Source organism: Parasteatoda tepidariorum, chromosome 2 (genome assembly GCF_982258835.1).
Source record: "Parasteatoda tepidariorum strain Cologne lab strain chromosome 2, Ptep-v5.0, whole genome shotgun sequence".
Lineage (NCBI taxonomy): Eukaryota > Metazoa > Arthropoda > Arachnida > Araneae > Theridiidae > Parasteatoda > Parasteatoda tepidariorum.
In genome coordinates, this window is record NC_141756.1 from 14,284,358 (window position 1) to 14,308,627 (window position 24,270).

The 24,270-nt window shown below is 31.5% G+C and overlaps 1 protein-coding gene across 2 annotated transcripts in view; it reads left to right on the plus strand.

Moving 5' to 3' along the window:
* LOC107455915 (calpain-A) overlaps window positions 1–24,270 on the plus strand; it is a 66,561-nt gene that overhangs the window by 41,145 nt on the left and 1,146 nt on the right. For both annotated transcript variants that reach the window (XM_016073643.4, XM_071177177.1), the window contains exons 7-12: window positions 4,719–4,799; window positions 8,938–9,029; window positions 11,393–11,570; window positions 12,987–13,098; window positions 17,788–17,921; window positions 20,281–20,489. In XM_016073643.4, coding sequence (XP_015929129.1) covers window positions 4,719–4,799; window positions 8,938–9,029; window positions 11,393–11,570; window positions 12,987–13,098; window positions 17,788–17,921; window positions 20,281–20,489 — 806 coding nt within the window. The remainder of the gene's footprint in view (window positions 1–4,718; window positions 4,800–8,937; window positions 9,030–11,392; window positions 11,571–12,986; window positions 13,099–17,787; window positions 17,922–20,280; window positions 20,490–24,270) is intronic.

A 24,270-nucleotide genomic window follows, 5' to 3' on the forward strand; every position in this document is an offset into this window, starting at 1 on the left:
GAATAATTTTATAGAAAAATGTTTGACTGTCAGCTGAGAAAGATTTATATCGACAAAACTACAAATTAGCACAACAAAACTTATGACACCCAGATTAGTAATCTTTTAACCTCTTTCTAATCTCTGCAGTTACCTTTATTACCTTATGGCCTTCGTTCTAAGAAAAAGTAATTCAGGTAGTTTCCCAAATAGTATGTCACGTAATTATGGTGATCCACTCCCGTAATGAATTGTCCACGACCTTCCAAATATCGGGCAGATGGCCATTCACTGTGCTGCCATTCTTTAATAATAAATATCTGACTAAACGATAAGCCGCTCTGTTCTACTTACCAAGCCCCCGGTTCATGTTTTATTACTGAATGCAGATGAGGACTGTTTAGCGCCACGCCTTCGGGAGATTTCGAGGAAAGAACAAAAAGATCGGTTGCAGTTACAAGGAAAGCGTGATGAATGCGCATGTAAAATGAAAATGGACATCGTTTGAAGAAATGAAATTTTTTTTCGAAATGTTATGTAACGTTTAAAAGACTTTGTGATGAAAATGTAATTCCTAGTTCTTGGAATGGGAAATATTTTCGAATAATTTCTTGTTGGTTATTATAATTAATAACCAACAAGAAATTATTCTAAAATATTTTAAAATTATGAAGTTTTTTTGGTAATGAACACGTTTGAATTGATATACATTAAAGACTTGCTGTTCGAACTTTCTTGAATGTTTCTCATTCTTCAATGGCTTTCTGGTAATTTTATAACTTTATGTATACAGGGAATCGTATAAAAACGATCTTTTATGATAAATTAATGAAATTATTCTCAAAAATGAAGTCATAAAAATATAGATACTAAGGGTTAAAATTTGAAAAACAATTATGGGAGAAAGAAACGAACAAAATCTTGTCACGATGCTTCATTACAATACTAAAGTATAGGTGGAAGGAAAAAGAGCAAAAGTATATTTCTCCCAATTAAATCTAAATGTACAAGAAAGCAAATTTTTGCTTTAATTAGATAATTAAACTTCTTTTCTTGATCATTTTAATTTCCGCTTCACTGGAGTTGACCTTGTTAATATTATTTTAACCTTCTTTTTTTGCAAACAATTTTTAATCTTTAATGTGTAGGCCCTCATGTAATATTTTTTTATATCTAAAAATATTTTAAGAACTCTGATTAAATAGTATGCACAGATAAAATATTCAGCTGAACTGATTTTGAGTAAAAATACATTTAGAGCTCTCCCAAATTAAAAGTGTGCAATCACACGTGATTGCCTCAAAAAACAGCAGCGTCACAAATAAAGATTAGAAAAAAAATACAAGGAAGGCGTTACAGATTACGAATAACAGGAACAACCTGCTGCACTTTTTGATTTTTATTGGTTGAAAGTGATTGTTTCATTCCCTTAAAGTGCTGAGCTGATGTTTAAAATCAGACTCAACTCATTTCATCATCAGTAACCATGGAATTAGGTAGGCAGAAAAAAAAAGCACAGAAGAAAAAAATTAAGAAAAGCACAGAATAAAACACATATTATTGATATTGTGTATTTATAACAACCGATTTAAGATGTTGAACCCGAAATTAATGCAATTAAATAATTATTCGAACGTAATTAGGTACTACATAAAAATAATTGACCCTGTTAACTAATATTTAATTTATAAAAATACTATCATGCATTATTTTTTATTTTATATTATAACCGTCGTTGAACAGCCGACCCAATTTTTGAATTTACGACTACTAATGTTTAACTCCGTAGCCTTTTAATTTTGAACCCAAACCAGAACACAAGGAAACTCCTGGATCAAGTATTGGGAGAAATTTGCCTTCGTGGAGGACTTTTTGTTATGGAACTAACCCGCATTTTCATTACACGGAGAGGAATACCACGAGAACCTCCCACGGTTAGCCTCTAACCCATGATTCGTGATCCACTGAGCATTTTTCACGTCAGCACTGTGATCGGTGCAAGCCGGATGCGGAATTAGTATCGACCAGCCATCGCCGGGATCGAACCCGTTTCGCCTCATTGGAAGACGAACGCTTTATCCCCTGAGCCATCGCGGCTCTATCATGCATTATATAATTATATACAATCAAAGTATGAAATTGATTTAAGCAAATTTTGAGAAAAAACTTTAAAACAATAAGTCAAAAAGGAAAAGTCCTAAAATTAGCTAAAACCAAATTTGTTTTATCTAAACAATTTAAATAAAAAGTTAGAAACCGAAAACAAGCAAAAACGAAATTCTAAAGATATGTATGTTAGCATTAATAGCACTTCATCAAGGGACACACTGTCTTCTAACACACTGGAGCCTTTCTGTAGTCAGTGGTTAAACCGGAAACTGACTGCGTCACGAGGGTCCATAATGGATAAACTAAATAAGAAAATCAAATCAAAAATTCAGATTCAAATATTCAATTTTGAATTTTTAAATTGCATTTTCTAATTTAGTTTATCCATTATGGGGCCTCAGGGAACAGTCAGTTTTCGGTTTACGTTTAACCACTGACTACGGAAAGGCTCCAGTCTGTTAGCAGACAATGTGTCCCCTGATGAAGTGCTGTTTTTACTAACATACATATCTTCAAAATTTCGTTTTTACTTGTTTTTGGTTTCTAACTTTTTATTTAAATTATATAATTATCTTAACAATTAAAATGATATAAAGAATTAAAAATATATAAAGTATCAAAAGTTTTTTTCAGTCAACTTCATACTAAACATTGCAATCTCGATTAATTCTTTCAAAAAAATATCTAATTATGAAAGAATAACGATTTAACTGCATCTATTTTGGGTTTGACACAATTATATAATAGTAAACGAGGTGTTTTTTACCTGTGCTTTTTACGAGCTTTTTCTTTCCGGTGCCCTTTTTCTCATGGTTCATGGAGATATTGGAGATTACAGTGTTTGCTTAGTCTGCTCGTGGAAGATTTGATATTTATGTCCACTCTTTAAGGAAATTTATGCACCATTTGTTCTCTGCCAATCGTTCAAGATAGTTATAAACAACTACTATTCGGTGATAAATGCCTGTAATAAGCTCACCCCCCTTTAAACCAATAGGTTCTAAATGCGCTTTGCTACATTCTGAATGGATCCATTACATGTACGACTTAACATACACTCTAAATGCTGTTCAAATACAAATTGGTTAGGAAGACACTAAACCACGAGATAGACTTTAAATTTTAAATTGCAAATGGAGGTGAAACAGAATTTGCCTCGAAAAGTTTCTCTCGCAGTTAAAAGTCCTCTTAAAAGGTTATAGGATGCATTTGTGCCACCTTCTTCTCTGATCCTGGAAAGTGTCACTGTTATCGTTACTGTTTTTCTGATTATTACCACACGTGTCCGCTGTTTACATGAGCAACAATTATGTATGCATTTTTTAGTAATTTTTTATTTGTAACGAATACTTATGATTTTTAGCAAATTTCAATGTCTCAAAGTTTGTTGGTTTCTTCATGTTCAAACTCAGCATTTGTATTATTATTTTAAATAATGTTTAAAAATGTTTTCAATATAATTAGCCAGTGGTATTTTTTTAAAAATTCTATTGGTATTTTTTTGTGCTTTAGAACATTATTTATTAAAGAAATAAACATGATTTTTTATTCGATAATTTTTATATCTTTTAAATTTATACTTTATTATAATTTTATATTATAACTATTATTTTTATGTATTTTTAAATCATAACATAATTTTTATATTATTATCATAAATTGGAGTTGATACTCTGTTCATAAGACAACTTTTCGAATTTCAATGATATAAGTTACTTAGTTATTTATAAAATACAGAACAAAAACTATACAAAAATGTTTAGGTTTGGTATTAAAACTAGATAACTCAAAAATATCTGTTTTGAAAAAAATCATAATGTTTCGAGTTATTTAAAAGTTGTCTAACTCTGCTGTCTAATTATCTAGTTCAAACTCTAACCGCTGAATTCCACATTCGATTAACTTTAATGTTATCTAGTTATGGTAATTTGAGTTATAACTAGATAGTATATAAAAAATATAATATATGTATATATATTATATTTTTTATATGAAAAAATATCTGTATTCCTATCTTGAAATCTAAAAATAATGTGCTATCTATACTTATACTAAACTCATGTAATGTTTCCATTTTGAAAAATGATACCTTGTTTATAAACACAATCCAACTTTTGCAAATATTCTTTTTAATAAATACATTTGATTGCATAATTATAACCAAATACAGTGAGTAATAGTTTCTAACGGAAATAATTTAAAAATTTTTTGGATTTGGTCCCATTTAAAAGACAAGAAAAATAAAATAAATATTTATGAAAAATAGATAAAATTAACAAAGTATGACCATCACATAATGCATTACACACTTATGTGTTCGTCGTAATTTAAATACATTAATGATATTAGCAGATTTAACGACGACCTAAACCAAAAATGTAACATAAATGTTATACACTTTTAATCCTTCTTAAATTATTAAACGCATGCTTCATTTTAAATGTAACCCGAAATGTTCAACATTTTTCATTTACGAACAGTGACAGAATAAGAGCTCTCTACATTATTAATATAATATTCATCCCAACTATTCTGCTCAGGTTCAAAAAATTATTCTAGTTTTTTAAGGTAATTCGTCAGAAACTAATTATGCAATTATGTATCTTTTACCTATGCTGTCACATATTCAGGGAGATTGGCAAATGGCCAATACCGCCGATTCCAATGGTTTGGTTTCTGGACACGCCTACACTGTTACTGCTGTAGCCAAGGTAAGACATTTTTTAATTCATCTTACACTGTAATTTATTCAATAAGCTGTAATATAATTGGTGCAGAAATAACAGTTTTTAAGTATAATAATCTTTGTGTTATTTGAAATTTGCGGCATTGAAGAATGGGAGCTACTCTCGAAGAAGTGATTAATTCTCACTTCTAAGTCTGTATCTTGTTAGTTAAAGATTTGTAAGAGATGTTCCTACAATCGTTTTTTTTTACGAATTATATTAGAGATTAATGATGTCATTAAAAGTAAGATCTGTTGGGTGAAAGTTAATTGCTGCTTTGTTAGCGAACACTTAATGATTTACGAATTAATAAACTTCCTTTCAAGAATTCTATAGCATTAACAAGGAAAACTATTCATTCATTTAAATTGAAGATAAGTTTTTTTGTTGAAAGATCACAATATCACAAGCTTATTTAAATCAAAAAACGAGTTTGAGCGTGAGTTTTTTTGCACGTTTTTGTTTATTATTTATGTTTGGTTCCTCATGTTATTACTTAACATGAGGAACCAAATCAATGTGAATAGAGCACAGGTAGAATCAATGTGAATAGTTTTCGTGGTTTGTGGAGGTCGCATCCCTAAATGTTGTCCCACATCCCTAACCCTAAATGTAAAATATCTGCTAGTTATGTAGTGTTTGTATATCGATTCTGATTGGTTGATGAAAAGTGGCATTTGTTTACGTTATCAACTGTTCTTTCCATTCTATTTCGAGTAAGCAAAACCCGTCAAGTATCAGTTCTCTTAAGTGACTCATGCGAAATTCTTTCTAAAAGATATCAATTCTTTCACTATATATTTACACAGAAACTCAACACAGGGACAAGAGCGAAGCCATGTGGGACATAAACAAATTAATTATGCATCGAAGTTGCCAGGTACACAAAACCAAAATATATCGCGGTTACAATAAAATACATAAACAAATGATAAATCAAAGTTATGTAAAAGAAGCAGACGAGAAAGAATTATATTTTAACTAATTCGATGGGCGATACGGCCTTGTATTTAATTAACTTCACGTTAATTAACATTCAAATTTATGTAAAGAAACTTAGCTCAACTTTAATACGCTATTTTGCTGATAAAGACTAGTTGGCGTTGACGTCATAGGTCACATGTGAGGGTGTGGGAGGTCTTCTTCTTCTTGCAGTGCAAGTACCCTATTGTGCATTTAAATTGTGCTTATATAAATCGAAATAATTCGAAGTCAATGTGTAGTAAGTACCAACCATGGGGAAAAATTGAGTGATTGTAATAAAATATTAATTAGCAGTCTAATTTATATGATCAACTCATAACTTTACCATCGACAATGTGATATTTAAATTTGTATAGACAATAATGAAGATATGCTTCTTTAAGCATCCTTCCTTATAGTCAAAGTTTTATTTAATTAACTTTTCAAATTGAAATGCCGAATTGAACTCATCTTTTTCTTATTGAAGGCTCTCTGAATTTCGGAATTTTAATTTCAATTATATTTTGAATTAATAATATTAGAGTGAAAAATCTTTCCTCAAACAAAATATCTTTTGAAAGTCTTAGAAATGAAAAAGTGAATTGTTTATTTTATTATCTACAATTTTAATCACTTTTTTTTTATAAAAAAAATTATAAATAAATCATGGAACTAGGGTAATAATGCAGGTTATCTAAAGATGAGGAAATATATGAAAAAAGGTCTTCGATAGTTATTCTACCCAAAATTATTCCTCTGTGAAAAAAAAAAATGTTGCTATATTTTCTGATCTCGAGCTAGTAACAAAAAATATTTAATAATTTAATGCAACAATTTTACTCATTTTAATGCAAAAATAATTAAACTTTTTTTGGGCGTGTTATTTAATAAATCAAAATAATCAATATAGTTTTGAGTTCATACAGTGTTGATAAGCATTTCGAAAAGTTCCGTACTTTCTAACTTATTAATATAAGTATCTTGAAACAAAGTAACATATTCAAATACTTTTTGAAAAATATCTATTAGAAAAACAAAACAACTATCGTTCTAATGAAAGTGAAAACATTTAGATTATCAGTTTTTCATACTTGCGTAACTTTAGTACATCAGAAATAAGACAAATTATTCAAAACAATCAGCCTATTCCTTCGAAAAAGAAAAACAAGGCTAAAATCTCCATTAACTAACATATCCAACATATATCATATTATGTAATGTACCCAAATGTCTGAAATAATAAGCACAAATTCATATTAATATGTTGGTATATATCATTTTCCCAGCCACGCCTACTATATCTGCAAATACAAAAAGCGTTTTGTATCTTTATTAGCCCAAGAAAAGTATGTATACAAATAAAAGAAAAAATGCCGTATAAACTGGCTTCTTTTATCTATAAAACTATACTGTAACTAATAATAATCTTAAATACTAAAACTTTGTATTTTCTTGTTCCATACTGCCCAAACTTGGTCACCATTATTGTAATGATTTCTATATACAACACATGAAGTTGTCATTGATTCATTACACGATAGTTAAAAGATCTAAATTGTGCTGTCATTTACCAGAAGATCCTCTTCAATTTGTAACTTTTTTAAAATAATAAGGAGTTAGAGGCCATAAGATGTACTATTTTGAAGTTTAGCTTATTTAGAAAAGTATTAAAAACCACACTAGAAAATTTCGTAGCAATTTTCTATTTTCATAAAATTTATATACATCTTTTATATACCTTTAGTTATATATTCTATGTAGATTTCTATACACCCAGTAATGCAGGTGTAGACGAATTAGAAGATCGTCAAATGGGGTAAGGAACATTTATTTACTAGAAGATCTTCCTCAATATTTTAAATTTAAAAAAAAAAGGAAAAGGAATGGAACCATAAGAAGTGCTATTCTGAATATAAGCTTGTAAGGGAAAACACTTAAAATCAGGATAGAAAATTCCATAAAAGCAGACAAGAATAGCAAATTTTCTAAATTTCAATGCGTGTCACGCATTTAAAATTATTTATTTTCAAAATTCGTTCAAAAGTAAGAAACAAAATGCACAATATTTATGCCGCTAGATCTCGTGAGCACTATTTTCAAAGAAGGAAGCGTGCATAAAGGATAACGTGTTTGGAAATAATAACCAGAACAACCAAAGTGTAACATTGCATGCAACTTACTCAAGAAACAGTTGTGATTTATAAGCCCTTCTATAGAGAACACATAAAAGAGTTTTTTATAATACTGAAGGACAAAAAAAGCTAAGCTTAAATTTTAAACTTTATATGCTTTTCCGATGAAGAAAATGCTTTAAATAGGACTGATAAGGGCACAAGGAAGCACTCGTTTTATGTAGGTTGTAGAGTACTTATTTTGTAGAATATATTTACATAAAATATATTTTGCAGTTCGAATCCCATCGTTGACATAACAATATTTTCTCCATTTCCTGCAACACATGAAGAGTTTCCAGTGGTCTGCACTTCCCAATTTGTGACCATTGAATTGGATACTCTCATTCCCGCATAGATGGCAGCACCGCAAATCTGCTTAACATAAAAAAGAGTAGTACTTACCATCTCTTACGATAGTTGAACAACCAGATAAACCAATTAAACCACATTTCATGGTCCATTTCATAAAATAACCTAACTCCAATTACGTAATAACCTAATGCCAATTACGTAACGAAAAACCTAGCTTCAATGTCATGCTAAATTTCTCATTTACGGTTTTGAAACCATGCTCGTAGTAAGTGGTAAAAAAGCCGCATAGTTCACTATTCAAGGTTTTTAACCACTCTAGCTTCAAAATCGTAAAGGTAAAAATGTTCTTTACAGTAAACGTTACGATTAATTGGATGGACAGACTGCTGCTGGTAATTCAGTAATTTTGGAATAAAAATTCTGACAGTGCCTGATGCCTCATAATTGAATAATAAAATATGGTACCTTTTTGCAGAACAAAGATCTATTTTCCCAATCCGCCAATCAGCATCGGCAATATTTTTGTTAAAATTTTTTTTATCATTATCTTTTTATTTGCATTCAGAAGTTTTATTCGACGCAGGAACTTTGCCTCTTACGTGTTAAGAACTTTTAAATAACACGCATAGTAAAATTTATGCATAAAGAGAATAAACAATATTGTTTTCTTTTAGGTTCCGATGAAGGAGGGGAACAAAGTAAATCTGGTTCGAATTCGGAACCCGTGGGGAAATGATGTTGAGTGGAATGGATCTTGGAATGATAAGTAAGAAACTTTAAGATAATCACGCAATAGTACAAGATGTTTTTGCAAATAAAAACTATAGAATTTATTTCGTAAATTTTTAAATATGTTATGAATAATTGCATATTTTTTCAAACAAAATAATGAGACTAGTTAATAAAGAACTACATCAATGTAAAATGATAGCAAAATTTATATAAAAAAAATCATCCCATAGATTTAAATAATTTAATTACTTCAAAACATTAAAATTTAAAACTTACCAAAGTGTTAATATTTTAGGTTAGGTTGTTTTATGGACGAGTTATTTGTAGGATTATTTCATAAACATCCATTATTATATCCCGATTTTGCATTTTTATAATACTACTTGGCTCGCTATCATTCGGCGATCGATCCCCGGGACTGCTTATTCAGTTCATTCCTAATTGCTACACGATCTGAGATCACTTTGCTCGATCTTCCCATCTTTATCTTATTTCAAACTCCTGCTTTTATGCTTTAATATCTTTCATACTTAATATTAATTATATTCGAGTCTAGATTTCATATCTCAACTTATCCAAAATTTTAACATATCAAATATTTGTTGAAATAAAGACTTTGCATCCCCAAGTCAAATGTTTTGATGGTTTTCCATTGATAGAGTAACATAACCTTGATGGTAATCATCAATAATTCCATCATGAAACATTATATTTTTGATGGTAACCAACATAGTAACCATCACCCCAATGTGGGAATTTGAACTGAGTTATGATGGTTCAACATAAGAACAGCAACTTGTTTTGATGGTTTGTTCTTGTTGAACCATCCGAAATTTCCATCTTTGTTTCTTAGAAGTCAAATGTTGAAACGATCATGAATCACCATCACCCCAATGCAAGAATTCAGACTGATTTTTGATGGGCCAACATAAAATTTTTTGCTTTGATGGTATATTCCTGCTGAATCAACCATAATTATTATTAAACCATCATGGAAATGCACTGTTGTACCATCATGGACCATCGCGAATTTCCATCATAACATCTTAGAAATCAAATGTTGGAACGATCATTAAAGGCCCGATGTAGGAATTCGGACTGATTTATGATGGTCCAACATACGAAGAACCAAATTGCTTTGATGGTATATTCCTGAGAACCAACAAGAATTCCCATTAAACCATCATGGAAATGTGTAGTTGGAACCATCATGGGCCATCATGGATTGTTGATCCATTAGAATCAAGCTTGTCTTGATGGTTAACCATCATAGTATTAAAGTAGCATTTTCCATCATAGAACGATGAAAGTTTGTTGGCATATCAAAAACCATGAACTCATAATGGAAAATGTTGGATGATGGTGACCGTCAAATGATGTTGGACCTGAAGCCAGTGTAAAGCGTCAAGATGTTTTGATGGTACCATCAAGAATTTTGAATTCGGTCAAAAAATCCGAAAAAATTCTTCAATATAAACGCATTAATTACTCAACTAATTTGCAATTTAAACAAATTGAGAAATCTTTTTCATTTTCAGGTACACGAACGAATACGTAGCTACAAAAAATTGTAAAGCCCCTGTTTATAATTTTCGCTAAACATGATGAAGCAGAAGTTTTTTTTAATTGAATTAACGTCAATGTTTCATGAGAGTACATTCACATTTGAAGGTGGGTCCAAAGTGATAAATCAGCTATTATTCGTAATGGCTAGTTGCGCAATGCGTATTTCTAAATGCACAATTCTTAATGTCCCTCAACTGTTCGGGCATTCTCATAGCGTCCACTGGTGAACCAGCGAAAATTTGAAATAATTCAATTCGAAAAATTAGTTGAATTTAAAAATTACTTCTTTACTAAACAAACGTAAAAAGTAGCTGCCAGGAATCGCTACAAACTACTGTTTTTTTGTATCATACTACTCACTGCACCATTTTTCTTAAAAAGTAGCACACTGCACTATACAAACTACGAAAAAAGTAACGACTACAGTAGTTTTGCTACTTGTAGCGCGCTACTTCCGATCACTGCGTATGACGATAATCTCCACTGAATGTAATATTTGTAAAAGTCTTTTAGCTAAAGCTCATGAAATTAATATTTTCACCTAGTCCAACCTCGATTATTCATGACTGAAATAGTATCACCTTCAAACGAATAATGCATTTGTTCTCGTGTATAATTCCTATAAAAATCTTCTCAAGTAAAATTTATTTTGAATAATTTATTTTTTGAGAAATAAAATCAAAGTTCTTGATTCATGTTAAGCTAACGTATTGAAACATACAATATTCTTATTTAGAGTCGTTGTGTTTATTTGCGATACTTTTGCGAATAACTTAAAATCATTGAAAATGTTAAGTGTTCTTAAATCTTACGGCTGAACTACATTTCTAGTGATTCTCGTTGGAGTGAGGTAGATTTGCAAACGAAGCACGAGTTGGAGTGGAGCCGAAGAGATGACGGGGAATTCTGGATGGAATACAAAGATTTCTGTAGAGAGTTTGAAGAAGTGACCATCTGCACGCTGGGTCCAGATTTTGATGGCGATGGAGTAGCGGAGGAAGCTGGAATGGTAAGTGGTCCAGTTTTATCTTAATTTACAATTAGTATTTTTCGAAACTTTAATTTTCGTATTATGTCGAAAATGGTATCTTGCAAAAAAGTTAATATGACCCTGAACACGTAATATAAGTGAAAGATTTATATGGTTTTCTACAGTTTTACAAGATCATAATTCAGTGGTATGCAAGGCGGGAATAAAGGGGAAAATGGTTCCATCTAATAGACGACAAAGGACTCTAAAACATACATGATTTTCGAATAATTTCTCCCTACATTTATATAAAAAATGGATTATTATAACTATGTATCTTTCATGCGATGTTTTTAAAATTTTTTGCTTACACCCAATGTGTTTCACTTTTTTTTAATGGGCATCGGATAAGGGAACTTACCCTATGCATCCTTACGCCCTACATGCCATTGTTATAATTTTGATTTTAATAAGATTTTAGTACTTTCAGTTTTGTTAGCTGTTTTAAAAGTAGAGCAATGAATAAAACGTTAAAGAAAAGAAAAATAAGCAAATGAATAGATAAGGTCTGAATGATTGAAACAATTTGAAGAAGTACGAAGACAAGGGGGAATACTTGCGAATTAGTCGATTAATAAATATGCGATTATTATGAGAGATGTAGCGTATCTACCACTGCAAAATTACAACTGCATTTCACTAGTATATAAGACATGTTAATTCGACTCTATGTCGGGGGTACCTTTTCATAGATGAAGGTTGACATGGTCTGTAATTACTAGCCCCACATTGGGGACCCGGACGTGATGTGAACACGCCTACCTTGGCAAAAACGCCCACTTTGATCTGGATACGCCTACATCGGCAGTAACGCCTACTTCGTTGGATGGTCCCCATTGAACAGTTGACTTGCTACTTGTGACTGCATCATTATCCACCTCCTCACGCAGTTGCTACTCAGTCTCATCTCGATCACACACAACGTTGGCTTGCATACACTTGACTGCTAACGGCAACACAGGAGCGACTACAACCGTGAAGTTAATACACCTCTCACATTCAGCACTTAAAAAAATACGGTGATCTTAATACAGCTCTCCCGGTTTCGCACAAAAACAGCAATGATTCAACTAGTGGTATCCATTCATCGAATTCTATCACAGATATAATTCTGGTGGGGGAGTACTGTAGCGTATCTACCACTACAAAATTACAACTGCATTTCACTAGTATATAAGACATGTTAACTCGACTCTATGTCGGGGGTACCTTTTCATAGATGAAGGTTGACATGGTCTGTAACTACTCTCCCCACAAGAGATATTCCAGCATAAATAATTGACATCAGAATCAATCAATCTTATAGAGTAAGTGGATATTACGGATACAATGGTAAAAGATAGTTATTATTAGTTAATTATTATTTATTTATATAATATTGTTTATTAATTTTAGGTCAAAGCTATCCGCGGGAGATGGGAAGTTCCAAAAACGAGTGGAGGGTCAAGGAATAATTTAGAATTTTTTGCTCGAAACCCTCAGTATTTGTTGTCCGTCTCTGAACATGGTAAGATCTTTTTTGTTTTTTAAAAAAATGAATAATTTGACATTAACTTCAGGCATGCAGAATAAAACGAATCGTTTTAAAATCTAATTTAGCTTTATTAGCAGAATAAGGTCTACATTAAGATTTACTTGCTGTTCCGAGAATTCTAATTGGGCGGAAAATAGCATGACGTGGTAATTAATAAGCAAAGAGCATCTAATTAACTTTTGCTGTTATTAGAATCAAATTATTAAAAGTTTATGCATAATGCAATAAACAGTGAAACCTCTCGTGAGCGACCACTCTCCGTTCCACAGTAAAATGATCGTTGATGAAGATTGGCCGTTCTTAGAAGTTACTTCCATTGACTTTATTATCGAAGGTGCATGATATTTCGAACGATTTTAATTCTAGTAAGTGTCATTTTCTTGGTACAGAAATGCCACTTCTGTTGGCGTCATGAAAAGATAAAAACATATAATTATGTGTAAAAATAAATTTACCAATTATGAATGATAAAGCCATTTCAAATAAATAAATAATTTTGTTTTTTGTTAAAGTTTGCATTTAATTTATATCATAAGAAGTAGTTAGCTTTAAAAGATGAGAAGATTCTTTTTTGAGATGCTTGTTGTTCCTAAACTAACTTTTCTTTTCTAATTTCACTTCCAACTCTAAGAGTAAATCATTGATAGCATCGTCTTCAGTACACTCTGACTGCGACATGAGGTTATATTCTCAAAAAGAACTCTCTAACTAAGAACCTCGCACATATATCGTGAATACATTTTAATCTACTTATTTGCTTTGTTAAATTTTTTGTTTCGATATTCTTTCGTGTTTCCTTATTTGATCTTTACCGCATTTGGTGCAGATGTTAGCCCGGTCGCTGGGAGAGGTTTTGATGGTCTTTCGTAAAGGTTTTCTTCAGCACCAAGTCCACGGAAAAGTCAGTGTTCTCCAAACGTGGACGTAAATAGAGGTGGTCTTTCCTGTATGTTTCATTCTTTTTGATAAAAATGGTGCTGGCTATAACCCATTGTAGACCTTGGTCTGCTGCACGATGTTGCATCAAATTTTCCTGTTTTCGGGCTTGGATATCCAGTTTGTAATTTTCTTTATGATTAGATCTTTTATTAAATATTATAATAACTTCTTGTTTCCTCTGAGTCTTCAGTTCATTCTCTTTCAATTTGGAATTAATAATCATCACCATGTTTTTCATTCATTCTTTTTCTATGGCCTAATCATGCTAAGCCTCTCGATTTTACGAATCAAATAATCTTTTTTGTTTAAATCAATGATCGAGCTCTTTATTGTTTCTAATTCTCCACCATGAATTGTTTATTATAATAGGATTTAAAGATATCTAGCTTACGTACAGACAATTTTGATACATATGGTTAGAGAAAAGTGTTTTTAGCAGGTTAAAAATATTTTAAAAAATAGCATTAAAAATATATGAATGAGAATTAGAAACTCTCCAAATGTTAGGAAAATACTCCGAATACTGGAAAAACGCATTTATTTGATTTAGATGTTTATGATTGTTGTCGAAAACTTTATTTTTTCGGTTTGAAACAGAAAATTCAAATAAATAAATTACACTAGGATTGTTCTGATTTACATAAAAAAATTTATAATCAGAGCCTACTCATGAGAAAAAAAAATTATATTATGGATGAAATATCTAATTAATTAATTTCAAAATTTAATACCAACAAAAAGGGATTAAGCTTTTAATAAAATGAAAAAAAAAAGTCGCACTATTCGTTAGATGATTTTAGACATAAAATAATGAGTTTTCTAAACTACGAATAAGAATAAAACATAAATAAGAATAAATTACAAATAAGAATGAAATATAAATAAGGATTAAATATAAATGAGAACAAAATATATTCTATAATTATTTTAAGCAAAATAAAATCGTCATGCACACAACCTTAAAAATCGCCTCTATAATTAAAAGATAATTAATATATAATTATATATAATATAATTAAAAGATAATTTCTAACAAAAAATAATTTTTAATAATTATTCATTATTATTGATTATTCATTATTATTAATTATTCATTATTATTGATTATTCATTATTATTAATTATTCATTATTATTGATTATTCATTATTATTAATTATTCATTTTTCATAATTCTTCATTATTCTTAATTATTTAATATTTTTAATTATTTAATTTTCTTAATTATTCAATTTAAAAATTTGCTAGATATTTTTGACTGTTAAGTACTTGCGTAAAACTTTTAAAATCATTTTAAACCATGTATTTTTAAAGGAAAAAAAATAGAAAATGTTTATTAAATCGGTCTAACAGTATCTGAGTAACAAACAATTTTCAAAATGTCATTTCTCCATAACTGATTTTGTCCTCATATATTGAGCATAGAGAATCCGAATCCGTTGGTAAAAGAGGATGTTTATGATTTTAAAATATTGATTTAAAAAGCGTATTTAGAAATAATTAAATTGTATTCTAAACGAATATTTCCTTAAAACTAGTTTGTGAAATTTATTTTATTTTTAATAGTTTTTTATATTATAAATTTTTTGCTGTGTTTGCCTCCAGAATAGGGTATGTTTAGTTAACAAATTTGTACCTGCACACGGTACTGAGCTATAAAGGCACCGGAAGGGAATTTTTTCTCTTGCCTATTTTATTTAATAACCGTCGCTGAAAGCTGACCAGATTTTGAATTTATGGCAATCAATGTTTAACGCTTACGCCTTGTAATGTTTATCCCAAATCCAAAACACAAGGGCACTCCAGGATAAAGTATTGGAAGAAAGTTTGCCACAGTGGAAGACTTTTTGATGAAACTTACATGGAGTGGAAAACTACGAAAACCTCCCACGGTTAGTCTGACTGCAAGGGGACTCTAACCCATGATCTAACTAAGGGAACTCCAACCCATACCACTGAGTATATATTAACGTCAGCACTGCGGCCGGTACGATTTGGGTGCGGAATTCGTATCGACCAGCTATTGCTGGGATTCGAACCCGGTTCACCTCATTGGGAGGCGAAAGCTCTATCACCTGAGCCACCACGGCTCGAAAATAAACCGCCCAACGTGGGACTCGAACCCACGATCCCGAGATTAAGAGTCTCGCGCTCTATCAATTGAGCTAGCCGGTGGTCTCTCTTACTTATAATTAAAAGAAAAGCATTTATACTGAGTAATGTTTAAACAGAAGAAATCATACCGTGCAGAAAAGAAAAAAATCTCGCACGTTATAAACGATTTTTCAGGAAAATTGTTGTGTTTTTTTTAAAAATTTTTTTTATTGTTAATTAGAATCACGGAATGTCTGAAACACTTGCGTGCCAGAAACTTTTAACACCGGACTTTTTTTAAAAAAAACTTTTCACTGTAGACTGTTTAAATGTATTGGCTAAAAGGCAAAAAACTGTTATGAGGGGATTGCCTTGACTTTATATTTCTGATAAATGAAGCATTTAAAAAATAACCAAGAAATCCATAGAAATGTTTATGAGAGAAACAATGTTGTTGGGAAAACGATACCAGGCAACATATGACGAAGTAAATCAACCGATAGCTAATCTTTAATTCTATTTTTGTTGATCTACAACTAAATCTATTGACTATAATTTCATAATTAGTTTTAAGAATAATTTACTTAAAATATTGAAGTATTTAGGATAAATTTTTTTCAGTATGTAAATCATTCGGACCCTTTAAAAATTGCAGAAGAGTTTTGTTTAAAAATTATGCGGAATCGACATGACAGCTTATAATTCGATTTACAATGTTATTAAAACTATTCTACCCGTATTTACAACACTGAGTTCATATTTATTAAAATATAGCGATATTAGCATAATAAATTAAAAATTGCACAAAAATTCTGTTCTGTTTTGTAAATAATTGACAATAGCAATTTTATTTGCAATTTATAGGTTTCGGTAACAGAAAATATTTGCACACTTTTTCGCGTTAGTTCATGAAATCTATGAATTTTAGAACTTGATTTAATACAGACTAAAAACATTCTTTACAAATTATTTCTATGCAATACTAAAATAAAAGCAACGTGTGTGTTGTATCTATTCTCACTGAGGCGTGATTCTCACTGCGGCAGTTGTAACTATTTTTTTCAGAAAATTCTCACTGTGGCGTGAAGTGGAAACAGAAAAATTTCGCCTATTTACGTGCAGCTACACAAATTCAATCGAGGTGAGCCGTGGTGGCTCAGGAGATAGAGCGTCCGCCTTCCTATGACGTGAACCGGGTTCGAATCCCGGAGTTTCCAGAATTCATTCCTTCGAATCCCAGAGTTACTTCGAAATAGAAATTGAATAATTTCGAAAAAATCCCAATGCAAAATTATTTTAAACCAATTCTTTTCTACTTAATGCATAATTATTTTTGTCTTACTTTTAAAAATAAGAGTATCATTGTTGCGTTTCGACTTATTGCCAACTATCATGAAATACACATTTAATAGAAGTTATTCTTATGTTTCATGACAGTACTTTTTAAAGTAATATTTTAGAATATATTTTTTCCACTTTTTAGAATATATTTAGTTTAGTTCTGAACATATTATCTCGAAAACTCGCTATCTCGGAATTTTTTAGCATCCTTTCAACTTTTATATATAGAGAGTATACTGTATTTTTTTTTAGCATTGAGACAATTAATTTCTTTTCTTCCATCTCATAGAAAATCGTCACAAAGGCCGTAAAGGTTCCATGTCGAATAATTGTGCTGCCGTCATAGCTCTTATGCAAGTGCGCAAAAAATGCATGAAGCATCCAGGAAGAAAGATGATGCAGATTGGATTTGTGGTGTATAGGGTATTAATTGTTCTTTCCTTACTTTTTTTTTAAAAAAAATATGTTTATTTTAGTAATTGATTTCAAATCAACTCAAATAATACTGCAGAACTCTAATTATTTCTGCACACACAATGTTCTATATTCATTTCAAAACTTTATACAATATCAAAGATGCTACAATATATTCGTAAATAATAAATACAATTTCCCCCCGTGTAGTAAATGGTGACTGGTGCATGTTAAATCTATCGGGTCACAAAATCCTCTATGTTCCCGTTGAAAATTATGCCTCTGGAAGTACGGGATTGGAGATGGATCGTTCTCTGGTTGAGGTCAAAATTACGACCTGGAGATGAATGAATGAATGAATGTATGAAAGGGTCCGCTCTATAAAAGAGTGTGGCGTATGGGTGTGGCAGAAGTCGAATTCTTGGCCATATATGGCGCCTCTGTAAAACAAGAACAATTGCAACCCCATTGTCTTAATGGCTTACGCCAACAACAATTGCAATTTTCAAATATTTTGAGGACTTTCACTTTAGATATGAAAACTATTTAGTTTTCTCTTATACAGTTTACTTTCTTTTCAAATACATGGGTTACTTTATATCAAAGAGATAGGGTATTTTCCATGTTACATACAAATAACATGCCGACCAGTTGTATGGCTGTCAGGGAGCTGACCTCAAATCAAAAATGACCAGGGTTCGAATCCCTGATACGATCATGGATGTTCTTTTCTCTGTACTATCTGTCTTTCTTACTGGGGGAGCAATGTTAGCCCACCTAATATGGTTCCCCTGAAAGAGTATGCAACAAATCTGAAAGAGTAGTCAAAAATCAATATTCGGGTGATCATTGAAAAAATATATAAATAACATTCATTTAGAATATATGGATTATTCCATTTTCAAAGATTCATATTTCATATTTAATATAATTTTTTGAACTAACATTTATAATTAAGTTATCTTCTAATGCGGAATATCACCCCTTTAGAATAATTAATTCAAGAAAAAAACTTAGTTCTTACAAGAATCGTGATATTGGACGTTAAAACCGTGTAAATAGTAAATATGAATCGCGATCTTGGATCTTAAAAACGCGAGAATACAACTTGCAATATTGAATTTTTAAATCGCGCAAATACGAATCACTGTGCATAATTATTAGATCGCGTGAATACAAATAGTTTTTAAATCATGCCTAAATGTGAAAATAGATGTTTGATATTACAAACGATTGAATACGAATTGAAACATTGGATTTTAAAAATGCCTGAATACGAATCGTGATATTTAGTTTTAAAAACGATTAAATATAAATCGCGTTATTGGATTTCTAAATCACGTTAATAGGATTTGCGATGTACGATTTTTAAATCGCGTGAATGCGAAACGTAACGCGCAGCTTTTGAATCAGGTAAATACGAAAATCGTTGTTTGACATTAAACTCGTGTAAATAAGAATTGCAATATTAGCAGATTCCGATGCTGTTTCAAATATTCAAAATGGCGATAATCAGCCAAACCAAAAGAATCGAATTGGCGAAAGAATCACGTAAGACGTAAATCTTCACGTAACTGGCGGAAGAATGTGTGTAAACCTCTCGCTAACGGGATTTGGAAAAAAGCTTCAAATTTCTGTGGGATTATAAGTTTTTGATTTGCGGAAGTCCGCGAAACAATGGTCTTGAGATACGTGAAATTCTGCGATCTTCGCTCAAAAAAGAAGAAGGATACGAAAAACCCGGAATACAATCACCCCTGGTTTAATGTTAACCTATGGTTAAATTTTTTTAAAAACCATATAGTATTACAGTTGAAGTAGCGATCTGACAATTAAACCAGTTTTTCAGACACTGAAGTTCATTCAGTAATTTAGTTCAATATCTAATCGTATATTTATACCTGATGATATTTTATGTCTACATTTAAGCCACTACAAAATGGGACAGGAATAACACAGAATTGTCATTTTTTTTTAAAATAACAGCAGGCACTGAACTTAGAAGATGCCGGAAGTGTTGCTCATTTATCGCTACCCAGTGGGCATCTGTGAACCAAAATCACGGAGGCGAGAAACATTACCCACGCCACACTGCCAGAAATACCCGTTCATAGGGTGGGCCACATTCATACATCCTCCGCACAGGATCAAAATTGCGATGGCATGTCTTCGGATCATCCTCCGGGATGTTTCCCAGACCGTCGCCAATAGCCCATTGTGCAGCTCTAGTGCGACGTAAATTAACAACAACAACAGCGGTATTCGAACCTGATGCAAACATTCTATTTCCTGAATATCGTAGTTAATTTCTTTACTTACAGACTGGTTCACAACATATATGATTTTAACTGAGTGCTGTTTCTTTTAGGTAGAGGATCCGAAGAGACGCCTAACAGTTGAAGATTTTGTGACCAACGAAGAGGAGGGCAACTCAGGTCCTTACATCAACTACCGTGAAGTATTCGCGAGGTTCGAACTCTCGCCCGGACACTATGTCATCATACCGGCTACTTTTGAGCCTCATAGACAAGGTTCATTCATGATTAGAGTCTACACTGACTGTCCTTTCGACCTCAGGTAATAAAACACAGCAAATTCAAGTATCCGTGTTTCTTGCAATGATAACCCATCAACTTTATTTAGTTTATGATATATAGAGTTTTAGTATTCCAAGTCTTCAAATTTTTGATATTTGCAACAATAGGGAGGCCGAGTGTGCGGAAGATATGGTCTCGAGCAGTGGTCGGAAGTAATGTACTACAAGTAGTGAAACTACTGTAGTCGCAACTTTTTTTCGTAGTTTGTAGTGTAGTGTGCAGCTTTTTTTTAAAAAATAAGCAGTGTAGTGAGTAGTGCTATATAAAAAACGGTAGTTTGTAGCAATATCTGTCAACTACTTTTCACGTTAGTTTAGCATATGAGCAGGGTTCTAACACAACTAATTTTTCGAATTTGATGGTTACTATTAAATCTTTGCGGGTCTGTCAATGGACGCAATTTAAAATGCCTCTGTGACCTGAGTTAACAAGAATTGCATATTTCGAGTCACGTATAACTAATATTTAAGCTACCCTTATGAATAATGGATAATTTAAGGCTTAGGTCACACTTTCACATGCAAATGTACTTTCGTGAAACATTGATGTTATTTCGAAAGAAGGAAACATATTTTCAACGTACTTTATTTCTTCAAGGAAATAAAAGAGTATTAAACAATTAACGAAATTGCTAGTATTTGTGATAATTTCCAAGCATTTCTTATATTAAATACTCTCTGTCAAAAAGGGAATAAACTGTTAAAGATTAAATGGACAAATTTTAAAAAAAAGAAATGTTTTAGAATAACAAACTGGCTCTCGTAAATAAAAATAAATATTTCTAAGTAATTCTTCATGTGCAATATAAGTCAATTCTTAATTCGAAACTCTTTTGTGTAATGACAAATAATGTGTAAATTAATTAACATAATGTGTAAATTAATTTTTCCAGCATTGTAAATTATGCAGGTGTAAATTAATTTCTCCAGCAAAGTTCGGTTCTTTAAAGTAGTAAAGTAGTCACTACATTTCGAAAGTAGTTTATAGTCACTACATTTAAAAAAAAGTAGTTGCAGTTAGCTATATTTGTAATAAAGTAGTTGTGGTTAGTTACAAAAATAAATAATAATAAAAAAAAATAATAGTTTTTTCGACCACTGGTCACAGGCTCATTTTTCGAAATTACCAGAGAACAAGGCATAAAAGGATTTCAGAACGTTGACAATCAAGTAAAATAAGCGCTATATTGAAGTAGGACCAATTTCACTTCGTAATAATGCAATAGTAATATATTATTAAATTCCTAAAATGCTAATCCAGTAGTTGTAATTCTTTATTTACGTTGCACTACAGCTGCACAACGAGCTATTGGCGACGGTCTGAGAAACTCCTCCAAGGATATCTGTGGGGGAGCCATCCCCTCCGAAGAAGATCACAATATTGGTATCCCTACGGCCTACATGCAAAATCTTGCACTGTTCTGTAGAACAGTCTTAACTTGTACGTTCGAGTTCATTCGAGGTCGCTAAACAGACCAAACTGTGCACACTCGAGATAATTCGAGCGGCGTTGTATTTTAAGCAGCTATAATTTTTCACACTCGAATATAATCGAGAAATGAAAATAACAATGTGAAACCTGAGAAAAAAAAATCGTTTTATTGATATTTATCATTTACATAGGATTGTAAGCTATAACACTTATTTATTAAAAAATAAAATATTACTGAGATGCCAACTTGCTCCGGACAGCAAATATATATTTTAAAGTGGTAGTTTATCAATTGTGATTCTTGGTTTAATAAATTCAATTTAGCAGATTTTTATCCACCATTATTTCTAAATAATTCGTAGGCTTGTATAATTCACCACTTTATAGTACTTATATCATGCTATACCTTTTCAAAAGCAAGAAAAAAAGTAAAATATTTGCAAAATTTACTTTGTAGTTATTTACCCTTTTTTAAAAATTATTTTGGCTTGTCCGGAGCAGTTGGCAACTCTGAATATAGCCTTTTTCCATGGAACAAAAGCGCAGTATATCAAAATTGTCCACTAAAGAAAAGACAATGTTCTAAAGTGTGTTTTTTTACATTAAAAAATAGATTTTTTTTGCCCGGTTTTTTTCAAAAAATCTGTGCGTTAAGGGGTTAAGCAGGACCGATACCGTACGGTCTATTCGTAATTTGATCAAAGTGGTGACAAACCCGCAAAAGTGCTGATTGAACCCTACATCTTAAACAAAAAAGGCGAGGACAATCAACTTTTGGATAAGGGTTATGATGGCTGTTTCTTTTGAGTAACGATACAAAACCATGAATTTTACTTATGAGTGTATCAGCTGCTTTACGTCATTTCGGAATCTTAGCTTTTATTGAAGTGGTACTTCATTATTGTACTAGTAAAAAATCAATGGATCTCAAATGTGTAGATTGATCTCTGCTCTTACTTGAAAGTAGTAAATGAACTTTTCTTTGAGCAATTATAAGCGATTAGTAACTGCTATATTTAAGTATTATTTTAACATATGCAGCCATGGCATCCTTTTTCGGAAATCCATTTAAAAGTGACAAAATCACAAAACGCTTTCAGTCTAGTTTACGGGTAGGTGATCTCGGGTAAAGGCACCTTTTTACTAATTTATGTAACATACTCCGTTCGTAACGCTGTATTTTTTAAATACACATGTTTGATAAGAATTCGAAAGATATATATAAAAGGTGATGCTTACTAAGTACCCTCTATATTATGCATATTACAAATATCCAATAAGTTGTAAGAAATGTTCTATAAAAAATAATATGAAATAAATATCAAATCTAAAACCAACAGATGAATTGCGAATATGTTTAGCAGGTATTGATCTCGTCATACTCTTCTATTATTCAACATTAAATAAAAGTAGTGCCTCATAATTCTATGAGTTATTTAATGATGGATAATAACAGAGAAACTTAGAAATTACGAATAGGTTAGACGCAGGGCTCGAAAAAACTCAGAAATTTTACCCGTCCCCGAGGACGGCTTGTCCAACAATGTACCCGTCCTCCTTTGAAACTTATCCTTTGCTTCTACATAAATAAAAATATAATTTTCTCTTATTTATTACAAACATTTATATAAATTGCACTTTTTACTATTAGTAGGTACTAGGATTACAAATACTAGGATTACATTATACAGTAATAAAAGAAATACTAAGTTACTAATAATAAAATCTAGTATTTCTTTTATGAAATAATTTAAATGACGAAGATCAAGTTATCTGGAATGTCAATTTATCCGAGGGTACTACGTTTTTTAAATGAATCAAATATGACGTTTGCCAGTTCCACAATCAAGCCAATGATTTACAGAAGTTTCTGCACAGAAATCAGAAAGGGGTTTTCCATTTAGGTAGATTTTCATAATTGCGTTTAACGCTTTTTGCTTAAAACCAGAGCGTAATGTGTTTTTTTGTAAATTCATTGCTGAAAAGCCCATTTCAACTGCTTCAGTACTCCCAAACAGAGAAAACATCAATTCCATCATACGCAGTTTGTTGCTGTATTTCTAGATTAGAGGGTCGTTTTAGAAGTGAGACGCTAGACTTTTGTAAGGTAACAAAAATTGAAAATGCATCATTAACTTAAACGGGAAAATAGCCGTCCGCGCGGACGTCAGATTCGAGAAATTCGTAGTCCGCGGGGAATTTTTGACCGCCGAGGACGGGCGGACGGGCTGTTTTTCGAGCCCTGGTTAGACGGGTACTTAATACATCATATAAACTTCGATTATTCAATATTGAATAAAAGGGAGAGTATCAATATTCCCTCAATATTT